The sequence below is a fragment of the Canis aureus genome, chromosome 15 (assembly GCF_053574225.1).
Source record: "Canis aureus isolate CA01 chromosome 15, VMU_Caureus_v.1.0, whole genome shotgun sequence".
In the NCBI taxonomy this organism is placed as follows: Eukaryota; Metazoa; Chordata; class Mammalia; order Carnivora; family Canidae; genus Canis; species Canis aureus.
Window position 1 is genome coordinate 42,510,088 of NC_135625.1, and position 17,207 is coordinate 42,527,294.

Sequence of the window (17,207 nt, forward strand, 5' to 3'; positions counted from 1 at the left end):
ATCAAAGAGTCCTGGAGCCCTGGCCCTAAAGCCAAATGCACATAGTTTCTTGAAACCATGGGGGATAAAACTATTGACTATGGCATGACCATGTATTTACTTATTAAAGATTTTATTTATTTATTCATGAGAGACACAGAGAGGCAGAGACACAGGCAGAGGGAGAAGTAGGCTCCCTGTGGGGAGCCCGATGCAGGACTTGATCCCAGAACCCCAGAATCACAACCAGAGCCTAAGGCAGATGCTCAACCACTGAGCCGCCAGGTGCCCCTGGCACAACTATTTCAACCCAATTTACCTGGGGCTGGGCAGGGGCAGGTCTATGAACTGTGGCTTGAGGGGAGTCGTCATCTATTCCAGTTGTTTGTTTCTTGTTCTTCCTCCCCTCTCCTTTAAGTGTCTCTCTCTGATCCATGCCCCGTTCCCATGCCCAAACTCCCAACAGGACAGCAGATCAATCTGACCCCCTCTCTAGGAGCCAAGGGAAGGAAACTCAGTCAGAATCACAAAGTCTATGATGGGATGAGCACTGGGTGTTACTCTATATGTTGGCAAATTGAACACCAATAAAAAATAAATTTATAAAAAAAAAAAAAAAAAAAAAAAAGAATCACAAAGTCTAGCCGCAGGCCCCAAAGTCCTGTTTCCAAAAGGGCTATTGCAGTGCAAGTCCCTGCCTGCCTGCCTGCCTGGGTGGGAGGCAGGGGCACCTGGGTGGGGGCTGGGGGTAGCATTAGCAAGGGCTGCCAAATGGGAGAGCTGGGAGGGCGGAGCTACAGGGGACCCTCTGAAGGCCTTTGCACGGCATTGTGAAGTACTTTGAAGAGGAGTGTGTGTGGCAAGCATGAGGGCCATTGCCAGGCACTAGGCACAGCAGCGGGGGTGGGGGGTGAGGGGGGTGTACTTCTGAGGCCAGAGGCCTCCTCCAAGCCAAAATGCTGGGGAGGGGATCCCTGGGAGGTGAAATGCCTCTGTGGGAGGACAGGGAGAAAGTGCAATCCCCAGAAGGGTGAGGTGGCCTATCAACCCCACCACCAACCCCACCATTATCCATTGACCACTGGGAGTTTAATCCATGATCTAGGGAAGCCTTAGCACGTTCTAAGGGCACCTCACCTCTGGCAAAGCACTGGAGGCCAAGCTGGAGCAGAGGAGCACAGGAAAGTCACCCCAAGGCAAATTGTAAGATGTAAGGCCCTCTGTCTTCTTCTCCCCCACTGCCCTCTGCAGTGGCCTCAGTGGCAGCATCCCCTGCCTGTGAGTTGCCCTGTGGCTCAGTGAAACGGACCAAGCCCCCACCATGGTGATGCTATGGGGGAAGCGACACAGCCCTGCTAGGCCAGTGCTGCTCCCAGGACATACCTAGTCCCCAGCCCATCACCCCCACTTCCAAGCAGGGTCCCCTCTTGGCCCAGCAGAGACCACAACCCTTCATCTTCCGAAACATTCCTCTCCCCCACTTCACTTTGTGCCCAGGGCCAAACACCATCCAGATTCTGAGGGCAGCATGAACCACAGCCAGTCTTCTTCTAAGCAGAAGACCGTGTGACTGTCTTTTGGCCCAGAATTTGGAAATTTGCTTTTCAACCAGAACTTGAAATTAGGTTCTGGAGGTAGTGTTTCTGACAAAGGGAAAAACTAACCCAGGATTTTGCATTATAGTTGTTGCTTCCGTGGGGAGAAAAACAGGAAAAAGAGGTCCTGAAATACGGGAAGGACCATGTAACCCATCCCGGGAGAGTGAAATGTGCCTTGGGGTTTTCTTTCTTTCTTCCTTCCTTCCTTCCTTCCTTCCTTTCTTTCTTTCTTTCTTTCTTTCTTTCTTTCTTTCTTTCTTTCTTTCTTTCTTTCTTCTTTCTTTCTTTCTTTCTTTTTCTTTCTTTCTTTCTTTCTTCTTTCTTCCTTTCTTTTCTTTTCTTTTCTTTTCTTTTCTTTTCTTGTCTTTTCTTTCAGTGGAAGTTATCACACTGCAAGTTTCTATTAATATAATCTCAACCAAACAAGTAGCAGGGCTGGGGCAGTGAGAATATAAAACACTGTCCCCCTGGCACACTCACATCATTCCCTCCCCTCTGGATCCTCTGGGTTCCCTGATGGGCTCTGTAGGCCACAGGGGCATTTCTCTCAGGTCCATCAATTAATGTTTGACCTTCAGTGCCTCTCAAGGTAGAAAGAGCATGTTGGGGTGAGCTCTGTGTGCTCTCAACATGGCTAACCCCCATCGTGACTTTTCTCGTGGCCAACTCTGGCGCAGCTTGCTCCAAGGAAAGGAGGAATGTGTAATGCAATATTAATCTGTGCCCCCTCTGGTGTGTCCTTGGGGCCCTGCAGGCAGCCTCAGCGGGAGAAATCCACCATCCATCTGAGAGGTAGAACTAAACTGCTGTTTTAAGGTATATTGAAAATAATGTTTAAAGCAAAGGAACCAAAAACAGAAAGGTTTTGTGTTTCATTAATATCTTAAGGGGAGGAGAGGAGACAGTCCAACACTAGAGTTACAATTAAGTGATTTTTTAAAAAAATCAGTACCCATATGTGCTGTCTCTCTCTCTCTCTCTCTCTCATGCACACACACATACACACAATTACACAAAACTCTCTGGCGCACACACAGCAGGTCTTCCCTGGCCAGGGCCTTGATACCCCGAGACAAAACCCTCGAGAGGCTCTCAGGAGACCTAAGGGCACCATGGCCTCTGCAATCTGCCACCAGAATGGCCACGCTGATCTAACACACAACACATCTGGACAACAAAAAAATAAAACCCCAAATATGTGCCGATTCATACAATTTCACTCAGTGAAACCTGGCTGGAAGGGGAAGCAACAATTTATCGGCCTGGGAATGGACAGGTCTCCTGTAAGTGCAAGATTTAGAAATAACTGTCCTGGAAGTTCATAAAGTTATGCCTCTCCCGTAACAGATGCTGACAGAGCCAGGGCGTCAGCCTTTTGGAGGGAAAAGTAGCTTTGGACTGATCTCTCATTATCAAGTTGATCTTTACTAACACGTGGCCCCTAAGGCTGCCCAATACCCCCCCAAAACATGCCCAATTACATGAACAGCATGCAGAGATATGTGTTGCTTTGAAAATTTGGTTTTAATTTCAAAGAATAAAGAGAGAGGAGGCTAACAGTAGTACACGTGTATGTATTTGCCCAAAAGCACCAGTCCCCATTCTGGAGCTACTAGCCAGAAGGGTATGAGGACTGGCAGTGTGGTCTGTCTCACCCTGCTCCTACACACACACACACACACACACACACACACACACACATGCACACACGCACACGCGTGCACACACAGCCCTTCTGACCCCTACGCTCAGCTGACAATGGCCATGCAGCCTCAGAGGACCTCATGTGGGGCTCCCTCCCACCAGAGCGGCAGTGCTGGGGAGGAGTTGGTGCTCTCTCGGGGCAGAACCTCTCACCAAAAACAATGAGAGAACCAGTTCACAAGCCCCACACCTGACTGGTCCCCTCCGGGCTTGTCTCTTTTGGGCAGCCGGCCTTGGGAGGATGCCTGCCTAGGCACTCCTGGGCTAGAGGGGAGGAGAGGGGACAGCGGTAACAAGGCCCAGACTCAGGAGGTGGCAGTCAGGTGAAAGGGCGGCCAAGGAGTCAAAGATGAGAAAGCAACGATCTCTTATTCCCCCACTCCGTGCCAGCCGTTGGGACAATTCTCCCCTCTTTATAGGTAGGCATCTCGGTCAGTCCCCCATTGTCCCCTCAAAAGGGATTTGCCCAAAGGTCTTCACTTCATGTGCACAGGCTGTCCCCCAAAGAGACGACTGGGAGTGCAGCAGAGGCCTCTGGGGCAGAGCCGGGCTAACCTCCCCCTGCCAGGCCAGGAGGAAGGGGAGAAGGGAAATCTGTGGGCTGCAGGGGATCGCCCCACAACGCAGACCACAAAGTGCTTTGTTTGCTCTAGGTAATTGCTAAGCTCCAGCTCCCAAAGGGCCGCACTTCCCCCAAAGGTTAACCTTGTGCAGACACCCAGGAAGTGGCCAACAGAGGTGCCCTGGCCACTTCAGCCAGGCTGCTGCCTCTCCCACCTGGCAGGGGCCCAGGCCACCCAACCTCGGTCACAGCTGACCAGTGTCTTCACCCCCTAGAATAAGCAGGAGCATGGAGAGTCCAGGACTCCTTTTCCCCATCCTAGCACCACCCTCACGCTGGAAGACTAGACCCTTCGGAGGACATTTCTCTTTTAGGCATCATTTCAAGGCGAGCTAAGTCCCCCACCCCAAACACCCTCCTCACACCCCCTGGGGACACGTGCCCTGCGCTAAGCGCACCTTCGAACTGCTCGCCATCCCCGGACTAAACGTACATCTTTCAGCCTCGACCCTACTACCTCTGAAGAATTCGCTCCCGTAAGAGTCAGGCCAGCTGGGTTTTTTGCCTGTTTGTTTTGATTTGTGTCTTAGAGTCTCCCAGATTTTTTTCCCTCCCACTCAAGAGCTACCCTTTAAGTGGGAGGGGTTCGGAGAGGAAGCACAGGCCCGGCGGCGGGGCAGTTGGGAAAGTGCGATTTTCCGAGCCCCACTCCCCAAGGAGAGAGGAACAATGAGCTAATTACATTTTTATCTTTCTAATTACCTGAGGATTTGTGTGAATGGGAGAAGCAGGGGGTATGCAGGAAGGAGGGAACGCACTTTCTAGCCCCCAGCCCTCCCCGAGCTGTGGCCTGAGAAGGTGGAGAAACAGAAATCCTGTTTCTAAACTTTTTTCTCAGCCAGTTCGGTAGCCCTGCCGGAGCTCCTTGGCTGAATGACTAGCTAGGAAAGTCGGGGCGTGGAGGGGGGGGGGGGGGGCTAATCCTCATCGAACCTATGAAAATGAACAAGGCTGCGCCTTAGCTTTTTCTCGGCGTTTCTGGGCTTTCTACGCTTTGGATTTGGGTGTTTTCCTCTGGGGCATCTTGTCTCGGGTGTTCAAAACGTCCACGGGGACCCGTTCCCTCCCAGAGGGAGAAGGGCTGTCCCTTCACAGGGAGAATGAGGCTTTGTCTCAGGTATGGAAAGAGCGAGCCGAGGTCCCAGGAGGAGCCGCTCGGGGCACCGCGTGGAGCTCGCTGGGGGCCTCGGCGCCGCCGCCGCCGCCGCCGCCGGGAAGCCCGCGGCGCACCTGGGTGGGGAGCGGTGCTGAGCGACACCTCGGACCGACCCGAGGCTTTTTAAAAACTCGCTCCGCACGGCTCGGGAGCAGCCCGCAGGGAGCACGTCCCGACGCCCGGGAGGAGCGGCGGGCCGGGCGGGGGTGCGCGGTGGCCCCCGGACCCCCGCCCGCCCCGGCTGGGGGGCTCGCGCGCGTGGGGGGGGGCGGCCTGACCTTGGGGCTTGGAGGCCTCGGTGGCATTGGGCGGGGTCATGGCGATGCAGACATCCCCCTCGGGGAACTTGTCACACTTGAGCATCTCGGGCCAGTAGAAGCCGAAGAACTGCATGACGGGCTCGCAAGAGTCGCGCACGGCCTCGCAGAGCCAGCGGCACGGGTAGATGGGCCGGTCGAGGCACACGGGCGCGAAGAGCGAGCAGAGGAAGACCTGGGTGCCGATGTGGCAGTTCTTGTTGAGCAGGGGCACCCAGCTGCTGGCCTGCTGCTTCACCTCGGCCATGGTCTCGTGCTCCAGCAGGTTGGGCAGCACCATCTTCTTGTAGCCCACGTTGTGGCACAGCCGGAGGTCGGCCGGGATGTCCACGCACTGCGGCGGCTTGGTGTAGAAGCGCCCGCTCTGGTAGGAGCCGATGTCCGACTGGAAGCTCACGTAGTCGTACTCGCTGGCCGAGCTGGCGGCCAGGAGCCCGGCGGCCAGCGCCAGCAGCACGCCCCGGGCGGCCCAGCGCCGGCCCCCCGCGCCGCGCCCGCTGCCCATGCCGGCTCGGCGCACCCGCTCCCGCGACGTCGGGGCTGCAGCGGCCGCCTCCCCGCGCGCGTCCCGCCGCAAACTTGCAGGGAGGGACCTCCGGGGACAAAAGGCGGCGTCCCCGGCGCCGCCCGGTGCTCGGCGGCCGCGCGCTCCTGCCCGGTGCTCGGCGGGTGGCGGCCCTCGGCCTGCGGCGGGAGCTGGCGCGGGGAGGGCGCGCGGCGAGGAGGGGCGCGGGGAGGGGGGCGCGCGGCGGCCCGAGTGCAGCCCCGGCTCCGCGCGGCAGGGCGGCCAGCGGGCGGCAGGGCGGGCGAGGCGGCTGCAGGGCGCGCGGGCGGCACCGACCCCCGAGGCCGCGCGACTCGAGTGCCCGGCGCTCCCGCTGCAGAGCCCTCGGAGCCTCCCCGCGCAACCAATCAGCTCGCGGCCGCCGCGAGCCGCACTCGGAGCACGTCAGTCACCCGCGCAATTAGCCAATCGCTTCCCTCGCAAGAGGGTTCGGTTTGCTAGAAGTAAACCCAGGTCAACACCCCTTAAAAAACAAAACCAAAAATAAATAAATAAATAACGGGAGAAGAGCGGGGGGGGGGGGGGGGGGAGGGAGGAGAGAGGACCGAGAGGAAAAGAAGACGAAACGGACGGGAGGAGGAGGAGGGGGCCGACCCGAGTGTGGGGCGGGTGGAGAGTTGGCGCTGGCCCGCTGGAGCGGCTGGCAGAAGGCAGGAACCCTTCACCGGACTCCCAAATCCGCGCGATAGTGAACGCTTTCCTTTTTTTCTTTTCTTTTTTTTTTTTTTTTTTTTTTTTTTTTTTTTTGACGCTTTTTCCTAATTCCAAGCAGCAGCCCACCAGACAAGCGGCCCACCTCTCGCTGCTGTCCTCCGGGGCCGCAGTACAAAGGCAGACGGGATCGGACAAACCCGGACCCGGGCCCAGCGAGGCGGAACCCACCGAGGTCGGCTTGCGAAGCCCCCGCCGGTCCCTCCCGCTCACGCAGGGGAAGCTGCAGTGGGGGCTGCTCGCTGGTTTAAAAGGCCGCACCTTCCCAGGTGGGGACAGCCGGACACCCGAGGCACTTGGTAATTATTGCAACGCGACTCGGCGTGGGAGGAAATATTACTCACAAGCCTGTTAGCTTTGGGAGGACAGGAAAAGAAAAGACCTACTCAAGTCCCAGCCTGACAGCTCGCCCGCGTGTGCACACATATACACATTGACATGTTTGTAGTGTAGAAAGCCCGAACATTAAAAACACATGTGCACTTATCAGTGTGGCTTGTGTAAATACCAAGCCCATCACTCAGGCACACATGCTACATTCAGAGCTGGTCCAGGAACCTCAAGTCAAAACCAAGGGTCCCCCTTAAGGCAGAAGGCCAATAGAATGTATTAGCAGAAATACAGCCAGGCCTTCTCATGTAGGCAATGCCCTCCTCCAAAGAAACAGAAGTCTCCCCATCCTCATTGTTCCTGGAAATTTTTTTGTATATTCAAACATTGAATTGCCCTAAAAGGAAGGGTCAAGCTCCAGAGAGCTGAGACTATGAGCATGACTGACCCCAGGGACAGGTGGCAACAGCGAGCAGCTCATGAAGTTCACTAGGTCTCCACACCACTTGTGTCTTGAACTGTGGGTGGAGGGAGGCCAAGGATGTTGAAAACCAGCATCTGAGCAGTGTGATACCAACCACCCCACGTGGCAAATGGGCCACAGAGCTCAGAGCTCAAGGCAGGCACTGTAGGAGGTGCTGCCTCCCTGGGCCAGCTTGTTTGGAAAGCTCTAGAGAAGCTTGCTTTGGACTCTGCAGACCTAATTTCTCAATGGACAGATTCCAAGTAAAACTACTAGAGTTTGCAAAGATGTGAGGCTCCTTTCTTAGAGCACTCATGCCTGTACAGCAATTGGGATTCCACTCTCCACCCTGGAAGCGTCTGCGATTGGCCAGCCCCAATGTTGCTTCTTGGCTAATGAAAGGTGCACCAAAGCAAGAGGGGCAGAATGTAGGGAAGGAGATGAGACAGATAGAGCAAGGCTTTGGATGGCCAAGGGTTAATCCCTAAACAATTGGTAATGTTCAGCCTGGCTTCTCTGGGGAAGACATTCCTCACAGAGAATAGACTGCAGGAGACCAGGCAACTGTGTCTCTATTCAAGGGGCATTTAGAGAAAAATGCTGTTGGTAGGGGGTCTTTTTCTTTCCTCTAGCCAGGCCCTCAGTCCCAAGCCAAATATATCTGTTTACTCACTCACTGGAAAGAGTTGTGTTTGTAGATAACATCCTCTCACCTCTGAAATCCAGGCCTAGCTGACCTCTCACTCACGTTTGCAGTCTCCCCAGATGGTGGGGAGACTTGGGTCTGTCCGCCATTAACATTCTGGAAAGTAGCTCAGGTGAACTGCACCTCCCCCGGTCTCGGAGGTCTCAAGCCAGGAGGAAATTGCACAGTCCCACTCACGAGAGGACCTAGCGCACACCTGGTTGTTCCTTGTGGTCTTTTTTTTTTTTTTTCCTTGTGGTCTTTGATCAACCTCACCTCCCAGTTACCCACCCTATCTTACTGTGAGAGAGAGAGAAACAGAGAGAGAGAGTGAGAGAGAGACTTTCATTTTTCTTTTTTAAGATTGTATTTATTTATTCACAAGAGACACACAGAGAGAGGCAGAGACACAGGCAGAGGGGGAAGCAGGCTCTCTGCAGGAAGCCCGATGTGGAACTCCATCCTGGGATGCTCAAGCACTGAGCCACCCAGGTGTCCTGAGAGGGGCCTCTTGAGCCCCACTAGGGACACAATTGTCTGGAGGACAGACAGGGAGTGTGGTATAACTAAGAACCCAGAATCCTAAACCCAGTATAGTCCTGGCTCCTCCTAAAGGCCCAGTTGGAAAGGACTGACTCGGTCCAAGTACCACTGATAGACTTGAGCCCACACCTGAGATTCTGGACAATGACTGCCTCCTGCTAATCAGTGCACATGCTGTATAACAGCACCAGGCAGACCAGCCTGAAGACTGCATTTTAGAGGAGCCTCCAGGGGTTTTTGTTGGGGTGTTTTTTGCCCTTTTTCATATTATCAAAACTTTGTGCTTCGAAGTCAAGTCTCCCTTTCCCTAATGGCAAGAATGCATGTATATAGAGGAGAACGTTCTAGGACAAAGTTTCTTTAAACATGCAATTGACGTAACAGAGCTCCCAGAAACCAGGGTTCTATAGTATGAGAGTTGTGAGCCAGGAGGCACGTCTCTCCTTCTTGGACGGTTTGAATGAGCAGGGGGAAAATACAACTCTAAACTTGAGTTTTCCATTTCAAAAGAGTTCTGATTTTCCCCCACTGCCAGATGCCCATACATGAAAATTGGAAGTGCATTCCCTGTTGCTTCATAACACCAGCTAAGGAGGCATTCTTCCTCTTCCCATTGCCCAAAGCTGAATGTTGGGGCCAAGCAGGGCCACGGAGGGGCCTGCCAGGTGCCTACCTGGTGGCCTCTTCCCACACACAAAGCTAGCTCCTTCTGGCCTGTTCCTAGAAAAAGGCTGGGGTGGGATGGGGGTAGAGCTTTTCAGCCTCTTCCTCATATTCTGTCCTATTATCATATCATCAGTGATTTATTTCTGACACTCCAGAGATGCACCCAGCATCCTCTGCATCAACCAGGAGCCATGCAGTAGCAAGAGGGTGTCCCACTTGTGGCTGGGTGGTGGCGGGTCTGGTGCAATGCAGAGAAAAGCATTCTGGCCCAGACTCAGGAAATAGTGAGTAGTGCTTTACTTCTGCTACTCACAGGTTGGGTGCCTTGCACTTTCTCCCTCTGGTCCTAGAGTTCTCATCTGGAAAACGAACTATTGATGCCTGTCCTGCTACTGCAAAAAGTAAACTATGGTACTTGCTTTTTAATATTTTTAGTATAAGTATGCCCCAAACATTGGATGGGACATACACATAAGATCAATTATTCCTGTTTATGTGAAGTTTAAACTGAACTCCATGTCCTGTGTTTAATCTGGCAAGCCTACCACCCATCCTTCCAGCTGCCTTGCCTGACTCCGCACGGTCCGTCATCTCCCTTCTCTACCTGGCATTGGATTAACCACTCTCTCCTCCCCTTGCTCAGAACACTTCATTACAGCACTCGCCTGGACGTTTTAAAACCGTTTTGGGGTATCTACAGACTGTGTGACTGTGAGCCCATGGAAGGCCAGGATCTTGTCACATGTTGTCTCACATGGGCGTCCTCAGCATCTCTCACTGTCCAGGCAGCCAGCCAGTGCTCTGTAAGGCCCTCCAACACACAAAGAGTGTTGATATGTAGTGGAGGGAGGCAGAAAGTGAAGTAGCCAGGCTGAGAGAGGCATTACACCTGAGCGGCGATTATGCACTGGGTTTCCTAAGAACCAAGGTAAAAAGTAAGCGTGAACAACTCACATAGCTCTCTTTGTCTGCAGGAGAGAAAAATCTTTCCTAGATCTGAATTCTAAGGGAAATGATCCTAAGCACCTTACACAAGGATTGGAAAGAGGGCCTGGGGCTTTTGTATTGGCTTTCGTCTCATCCAAGTCCAGAGGGACCTGGTTGGTGCACAGATGCCACTATAGGCAGACTCCACTCTCTCTCCCCAGTGCACACACACAGTAGGCTGCTCTAGAGGCTGGGTAGGATGTGGGTGGTGAACATAGCGGCCAGCTCCAGTAAGCGAGCAGAATTTCCTGTAAATCCTGCTTGGACACTACTGTGAATACTAATGCAATCTTGCTAAAAACAGGGGCTGGTGGGGCACCAGGGTGGCTCAGTCCATTAGGTGTCTGACTCTTGGTTTTGGCTCAGGTCATGATCTCAGGGTGGTTAGATCGAGCCCCACATCAGGCTCTGTGCTCATCGGGGAGACTGCTTGAGATCCTCTCCCTCTGCCTCTCCCATTGCTTCTGCATGATTTCTCTCTTTCTTTCTCTCTCTCTCAAATAAATAAATTAATCTGTATTTTTAAAAATTTTATTAAATCCAATTATTTAACATACAGTATATTGTTGGTTTCAGAGGTAGAGTCAGTGACTCATCCATCTTATATAACACCCAGTGCTCATTATATCATGTGCCCTCCTTAATGTGCATCACCCAGTTACCCCATCTCCTCATCCCCCTCCCCTCCAGCAACCCTCAGTTGTTTCCTATGATTAAGAGTCTCTTATGGTCTGTCTCCCTCTCTGATTTCATCTTGTTTTATTTTTCCTCTCTTCCCCTGTGATCCTGTTTTGTGTCTTAAATTCCATATATGAGTGAGATCATATGATAATTGTCTTTCTCTGACTGACTTATTTTACTTAGCATAATATCTTCTAGTTCCATCCATGTTGTTGCAAAGGGCAAGATTTTGGGTTTTTTGATGGCTGAGTAGTATTCCATTGTATATATAGACCACATCTTCTTTATCCATTCATCTGTTGAAGGACATCTGGGTTCTTCCTTTAGTTTGGCTATTGTGGACACTGCTGCTATAGACATTGGGGTGCAGGTGTCCCATCATTTCACCTCATTTGTATCTTTGGGGTAAATACCCAGCAGTATAATTGCTGGGTCATAGGGCAGCTCTGTTTTCAACTTCTTGAGGAACCTCCATACTGTTTTCCAGAGTGGCTGCGCCAGCTTTCATTCCCACCAACAGTGCAAGACGGTTCCCCTTCCTCCACATCTCCGCCAACATCTGTTGTTCCTGACTTGTTCATTTTAGCCATTCTCACTGGTGTGAGGTGGCATCTCATTGTGGTTTTGATTTGTATTTCCCTGATACCAAGTGATGTTGAGCATTTTTTCATGTCTGTTGTCCATTTGTATGTCTCCTTTGAAGAAGTAACTGTTCATGTCTTCTGCCCATTTCTTGATTGGATTATTTGTTCTTTGAGTGAATAAATAAATCTTTAAAAACAGGTGCTGGTATCCAGAAGGCCAGGTTTCCAGAAGCCTCTGACAACACCTGGGTGTGGGGTGAGGCAAGAGAAGCTGGTAGGGGCTCTAGCCCTGTGACACCTGATGCCAGGTCCTGGCTTCAGAGCTCAAGGCTTTACTGGGACACCACGGAGTAGGAAAAACAGGCCTTTAGGGAAGGCCTTCGCTTCACCTCTCCCCGGGAAGCGAAGTGGCACATGCTTCCCTGAAGGCAGGCCCCGTAAATCTGCCAGGATCACCCCAGGGAGGGCAGTGGCCCAGCAGCAGGACACATTCCCCAAGAAGCCCTGTGTTTATTTACATAACCCTTCATTGCAGAACACCAGACAGCTCCACCACCTTTCTCAAGAAGAGCTCAGATACAAATGAGGTGCCACAGGAGGAGTGGGAGAGTGCATCATCGCACTCCTGCTCCCCTCCAGAGAGCATTCAAACTGTGTCCGGGGCTGTCTGGGAAAGTGATCATGTGGGGCCCTCCACAGGAGCAGAGAGGGCTGCCTTCTGTGCCCAGCACCCCACCTTCCCCCAGCTGGCTCAGGCACGGTGTGGGCCCAGTACAGTGAGCTGTCTTCCTGGTATCTTCCCCATGTGCACCCTTCCTGCCTTATCACCTCAGAGCTGGCAGAGAAATTCATTATCCTCACTTTACAGAAGACCCAGAGGCTCAGAGTGGTAGGCCCCTCGCCACGAGTCCAGCCGCCACCACTCTGTGCAAGGCCGACTCAGATCAGGATCTTTGTATTTCAATCCCATTGACGCTGCACTAGGCTGAACTGCCTTTGCTAAATGCTCAGCCCTGGGAAGAGAAACCTGGAGAGCCTTCAGCTGTCCTTAACATCTTATCATGAATTCATTTATCAGACACTTCCAAGGGACCAGCTAGAAGGAAAAGATGGTTTTGAAAGAGGGAGAGGATGGAGAGATAGGTCTGGACAAGAGCATGAGGTGTTTTCCTATGGGATCCCAGGGCAGAAAAATAATAAGATGGAGTAGTGAGTACATACAGGTGCCAGAAGTCGGGGGTTGGCGCCGGTTGCAAGGACGGGTGGCCTGGCCTGGCTGGGGTTACTGAGGGGACCCCAGTGCTCTGTGCAGGCAACTGCCCATAAAGCATATACAGCTGGTCTGCCATCATATCAATGCCCAAAAGAAAGGCTCCAGGGGAGAAAAGACTGTGAGCCATGCCAAGAGAGGGGGCTCACTATACACCCATGAGAGAACGGGAGGAGGGAACTATACAAGCGCTGATCCAGGGTGCAAAAGATAAGAGGTCTATCTATGGTCCTCTCTAGAGTCTGAACATTTCCAGAGTTCCGTGATCATTCCAGGAGCGATATTTAAAATATTTAAAACCTGGTGTGGCATCATCAATAGGATTGTAGGTCACATGAAGATCACCTGTGCAGCCCTACGAGTGTGTATCAGCTGGACCCCCGTACTGGGACAATTCCAGCAGAGGTGTGAGTGGATATGCAGTTCCAAGGAGATACCACGCTGCCTCGTTCCTCTGTGCCTAAAACTCATACTGCCCTGGCAGGCCTGGCTGTCCCCTCAGCCCCTGTCCAATACTCAGCTCTCCACCTTCTCTTGGTGGACCCTTCTCCAGAGCATCCCAGCAAGAAGGGGCCAGGGCAGTCCTGTGTCTGCTCCTGGGCACCACAGCTCTCTGAGCACCTCTCCTTAAATACTCTTCTTGTTTACACATCTGGAGCTCCTCTAGAAGCTCTCTGAGGACAGAAACTATATCTTTTTTTGTCCTCCTATCTCCAATACTTATTGGCCCAGTGCCTGCCACATAGAAGGCACACAGTGGCCATGCCAAATGAGATTGGTCCTATAACCCAGCTCTAAGCATTGAGAATGAAGTGCAGGTTGGTAAGTGGGGCATCCTGGAAAGCATTCTAAAACAGACAACCTTAGAAGGCATGCACCTTGACCTTTCCCTCTTTTTCCTGCTTAATTCAGATGTGACACCAAGAGGTACAACAGTGATCTTGCAATCATGAGACCACCTGAGGATAAATGCCCACAGTGAGGGTGGAGGAACAGAAAGATGGAAAGAACCTCGTTTGTAAGAAATGAACTGATGGCCTACCCTGGAATTCTTGTTAGGTAAGGACTCTTTCTCTCTCTCTCTCTCTCTCTCTCTCCCTCTCTCTCTCTCGTTTTGAAATCCAAAGTTAATTGGGTTTTCTCTTGCATACCACTAGCAACAAACCTCACTGACATAGATCTGTAGTCTAGGGACTTTCCAAGCAGACAGAAAATTCAAAAGCTTAAAGTTCTAATTTTTACGTCACCTAGGATTTTACTACCCAAAGTTTGGTCCCCAGACCAGCAGCATCGAAATCTTCTGAGAACTTGTCAGAAATATGAAATTTCAGGCCCCGCCCCAGACATGTCCAATCAGAATTTATATTCTAGCAGGACTCCTAGGTGAATTTTATACATATTTAAGACTGAGAAGCACCAGCCTCAGAAACTCTAACATGTGCCTGCTATTTTTTTTATTTCAATAGCTGCAAAATACTCTAGTTTAAAGTGTCAAGATTTGTCACTCACATGCACTGCATTCCTCTATACCCCTCGATTTAGCATCCTACTGGAAGGACCCACTTTTCTGAACAGGAGACTAAGTCACAGACAAGCTCCTCAGCCACCCTAAATATAAACAATCCTTTAATAATAAAACCAAGTTTTCCGGCAGAAAGGGTGGACAGGCAACTTTCTTTTTTAAGGAAGCCACGCTGTAGGGGCATCAGAGAGTCAAGGGCAGGCAGCAAAGAGGTGCTGCCCCTTGGCCCCTCAGAAGCTGACTGCAGCTGCCAGGAGTGAACAGACCTTGCTTTCTTCCCCACGCACTGTAATTGAAGCAGCTGTGTATCTGGAGGCTTCTGTGATCTCCCAGCAGCTCCACACTCTATCACATTTAATATCTGTCACTATGCAAACATCACCCGTTATCAATCCCTCTAACACTTAGAGTGTTACAAAAAAGCCATAGCCCCCACCCCTCAGAAAAGTATAATTTGTCCATCCAACTCTTTTGTTCTTTATTTTTAACTGTAGTCTAGACCACCAAATTACTTAATACACGGTTTAAAGCTCCATAAATAACAACTCCCCAAGTAGAACCACTCAGCCTTGGAGCGCTTCCCAAGTTGCACATTAACTCCTCGGGTGTGAAGGGTTTCCAGCCATTTCGGTCCATAAATATATAACTGGCTCCTTCCTAAATTGCCACATAATCCCACTGCTTATATTTTCTTTTATTGCCATTATCACTGACGCCTTGACAGGGGAATAAATTATTCTTTCTGGAGAATGAAATGTTCTGCATCCTACATCATTTTAACTCACCCACTTTCCCAGATTTTTATTTTATTTCCATCCCCTCCCCAAGGAAATCTCCTCTTTGCAATTAGCCAAGATTTCTGATTGGAGTTTATTCCATTCTCTCTTTTCTCCTGATACAGCCTTTGCCCGAGCTGAGTCACGTGAGAGAGGCCATCTAAGATGTATTCCCAAACCCCTAAAAGTGTACAGGTAGGAAAGAGAAAGACCCACATCAAAGCAACCAAGGGAAGAGTTTGTGCAGAGCAGAAGGATGGGGAGAGGGGAAGGGTGAAGAGCCCAGGCTGAGGAGATGTCACAGTTGGTCAGGACAGCGTGCTTCATCCCCAAGCATTCTTCTGCCCATCCTCCAGAAACTCAGAGAAGCCAAAGGGTGTGCAGGAGCCATGGCCCCAGAACAAGCCCACCAGGAACCTCCCTCACTGTGGCGTTGGGCACAGGTCCCCATAGCATACAAGTCTAACAATTCTGTCAGATTGAAAGACAATTCTCTCTCCCCATCATTCTGTTCCCCTCCTCAGCTCTGGCCTCACCCAAACTGTCCTAAACAAGGCTCTCGGCCCTCTGAGAGCTTTCCAAAGGTTAGGTAGTTGCTGTCATTGAGAATAAATGCACTTGCAGCTGATTTCCTGGGGTGGCAGGTAGGAAGAGCCAGGCAGTACTCAAGTCCAAAAAAGGGGAGAGAACTCTGAAGAATGAGTTCAGCTAGCCCCAGAGCCAAGAAAGTCAAACTTCCAAACCTCTGTCTGGTTAGGAATGACACCTAAACCAGCTGGCCACACCCTGCCTGCCTTCCCTCTTGCCTCCTCTGGTGGAGGTCCCCTTCAGGTCTCTAAGGTGAAGGGAAGTCCTGGATGGAGGCCCAGCTTTGCAAAACACAAGGAACCAGAAGTAATGTCCTCAGACTCACACGAGCCTCTCCTTTGTGCTTAGAAGGACGTATATGATAAATGTGTGAGCCCAGGCTCTCTGTCTCCAAAACCTCTCCCCTTATCTGCCACACATCATATTTCTCCTGGTTTAGGCATAACTGACCCTGGAATGAAAGATCTGTAGGCTGCTCGAAACAAATGCCATGACCCCTCTTGTTCTTTAGAGAAGAGACGTTCGTGGTGGGCAATGGGCTGCAGAGGGGAAGGAGCGACAGACACAGGTTGCATGATCTGCGATGTGGATGTGGCGGAAGCAGGAGCTCCTCGCCTGCTCCTCTCAGCAGCCAGGACTGCCTTTCCACGCCCATTCCTGGATCAACACCCCTTCCTCCCACTGCAGGGGTTCCAGATGGAGTGCCTTCCCCACAGCTGGTTACCAAGGGCCCTGCCTGGGAGGTGAGATACCCATGGCCCCTGGCCTGGCTGAGCAGCTCCTCCCTGGGGCCAGTGTGGGGCTAGAGAGCAGAGTGCAGGGGAGGGAGCGTCTGTGGAATGCAGCCCTCTCCCCAACACTCAGAGGCCAGCCTGCGGGGGCATAATAGAATACATTAGTCCGCAGCCCTTTCAGCGCTGCCTCTTTAAGAACAATGGTGGCAACTGAGCTGATTTTTGCCAAATGACTGGCTTTAGTCCATTGGGAACACAGAGGAGCTCACCAGACAAAGTCTATATTCAGGACTTCATACGGGGGTGGCTAATGGGCACTAGGGCACCAGCACCAGGTGACTTCCTGGGCCCCCCATTCAAAGCAATCCAGGAGATATCCTTGAGGCCAACCCCAGCCACTGAGCCCATCCCTAGACAGAGCCCACAGGGCTAAGAAATTGCTACTTGAAACAGGTAAGACAGATTTCATTTTTAATTTGAGGGCCCTGGTACCAGTGGCTGACTTCAGAACAATCTTTACCATTTGGAGTTTTATATTGGAAAACCCACCATGGCTGCTGGAAGAGAATGATGCTGTGATAACCTCAACCCTATGTGGGCGGAGCACGGAGCTAAGGAGTCTAGTTTTCCAGCTCGAGGTCCTGAGTGACATTTGTGATCTCTTCACTTCTCTCGGAGCCTCAGGTCCTTAAATCATGAGGAAGTGGGCCAGACAGGCTGTAGACC

General features: G+C 51.7%; 1 protein-coding gene and 1 long non-coding RNA gene across 2 annotated transcripts in view; one reads left to right on the forward strand and one right to left on the reverse strand.

Annotated features, from left to right (window-relative positions):
• Positions 1–5,896, reverse strand: part of SFRP1 (secreted frizzled related protein 1) — a 43,486-nt gene extending 37,590 nt beyond the window's left edge. The window contains exon 1 of the mRNA XM_077849311.1: positions 5,338–5,896. Coding sequence (XP_077705437.1) covers positions 5,338–5,881 — 544 coding nt within the window. The 5' untranslated portion in view covers positions 5,882–5,896. The remainder of the gene's footprint in view (positions 1–5,337) is intronic.
• Positions 5,897–6,582: 686 nt separating this feature from the next.
• Positions 6,583–15,355, forward strand: LOC144284017 (uncharacterized). Its single transcript, XR_013352498.1, has 3 exons — positions 6,583–6,951; positions 13,774–13,920; positions 15,285–15,355. It is a non-coding gene; the product is annotated as an uncharacterized LOC144284017 (long non-coding RNA).
• Positions 15,356–17,207: the final 1,852 nt, after the last annotated feature.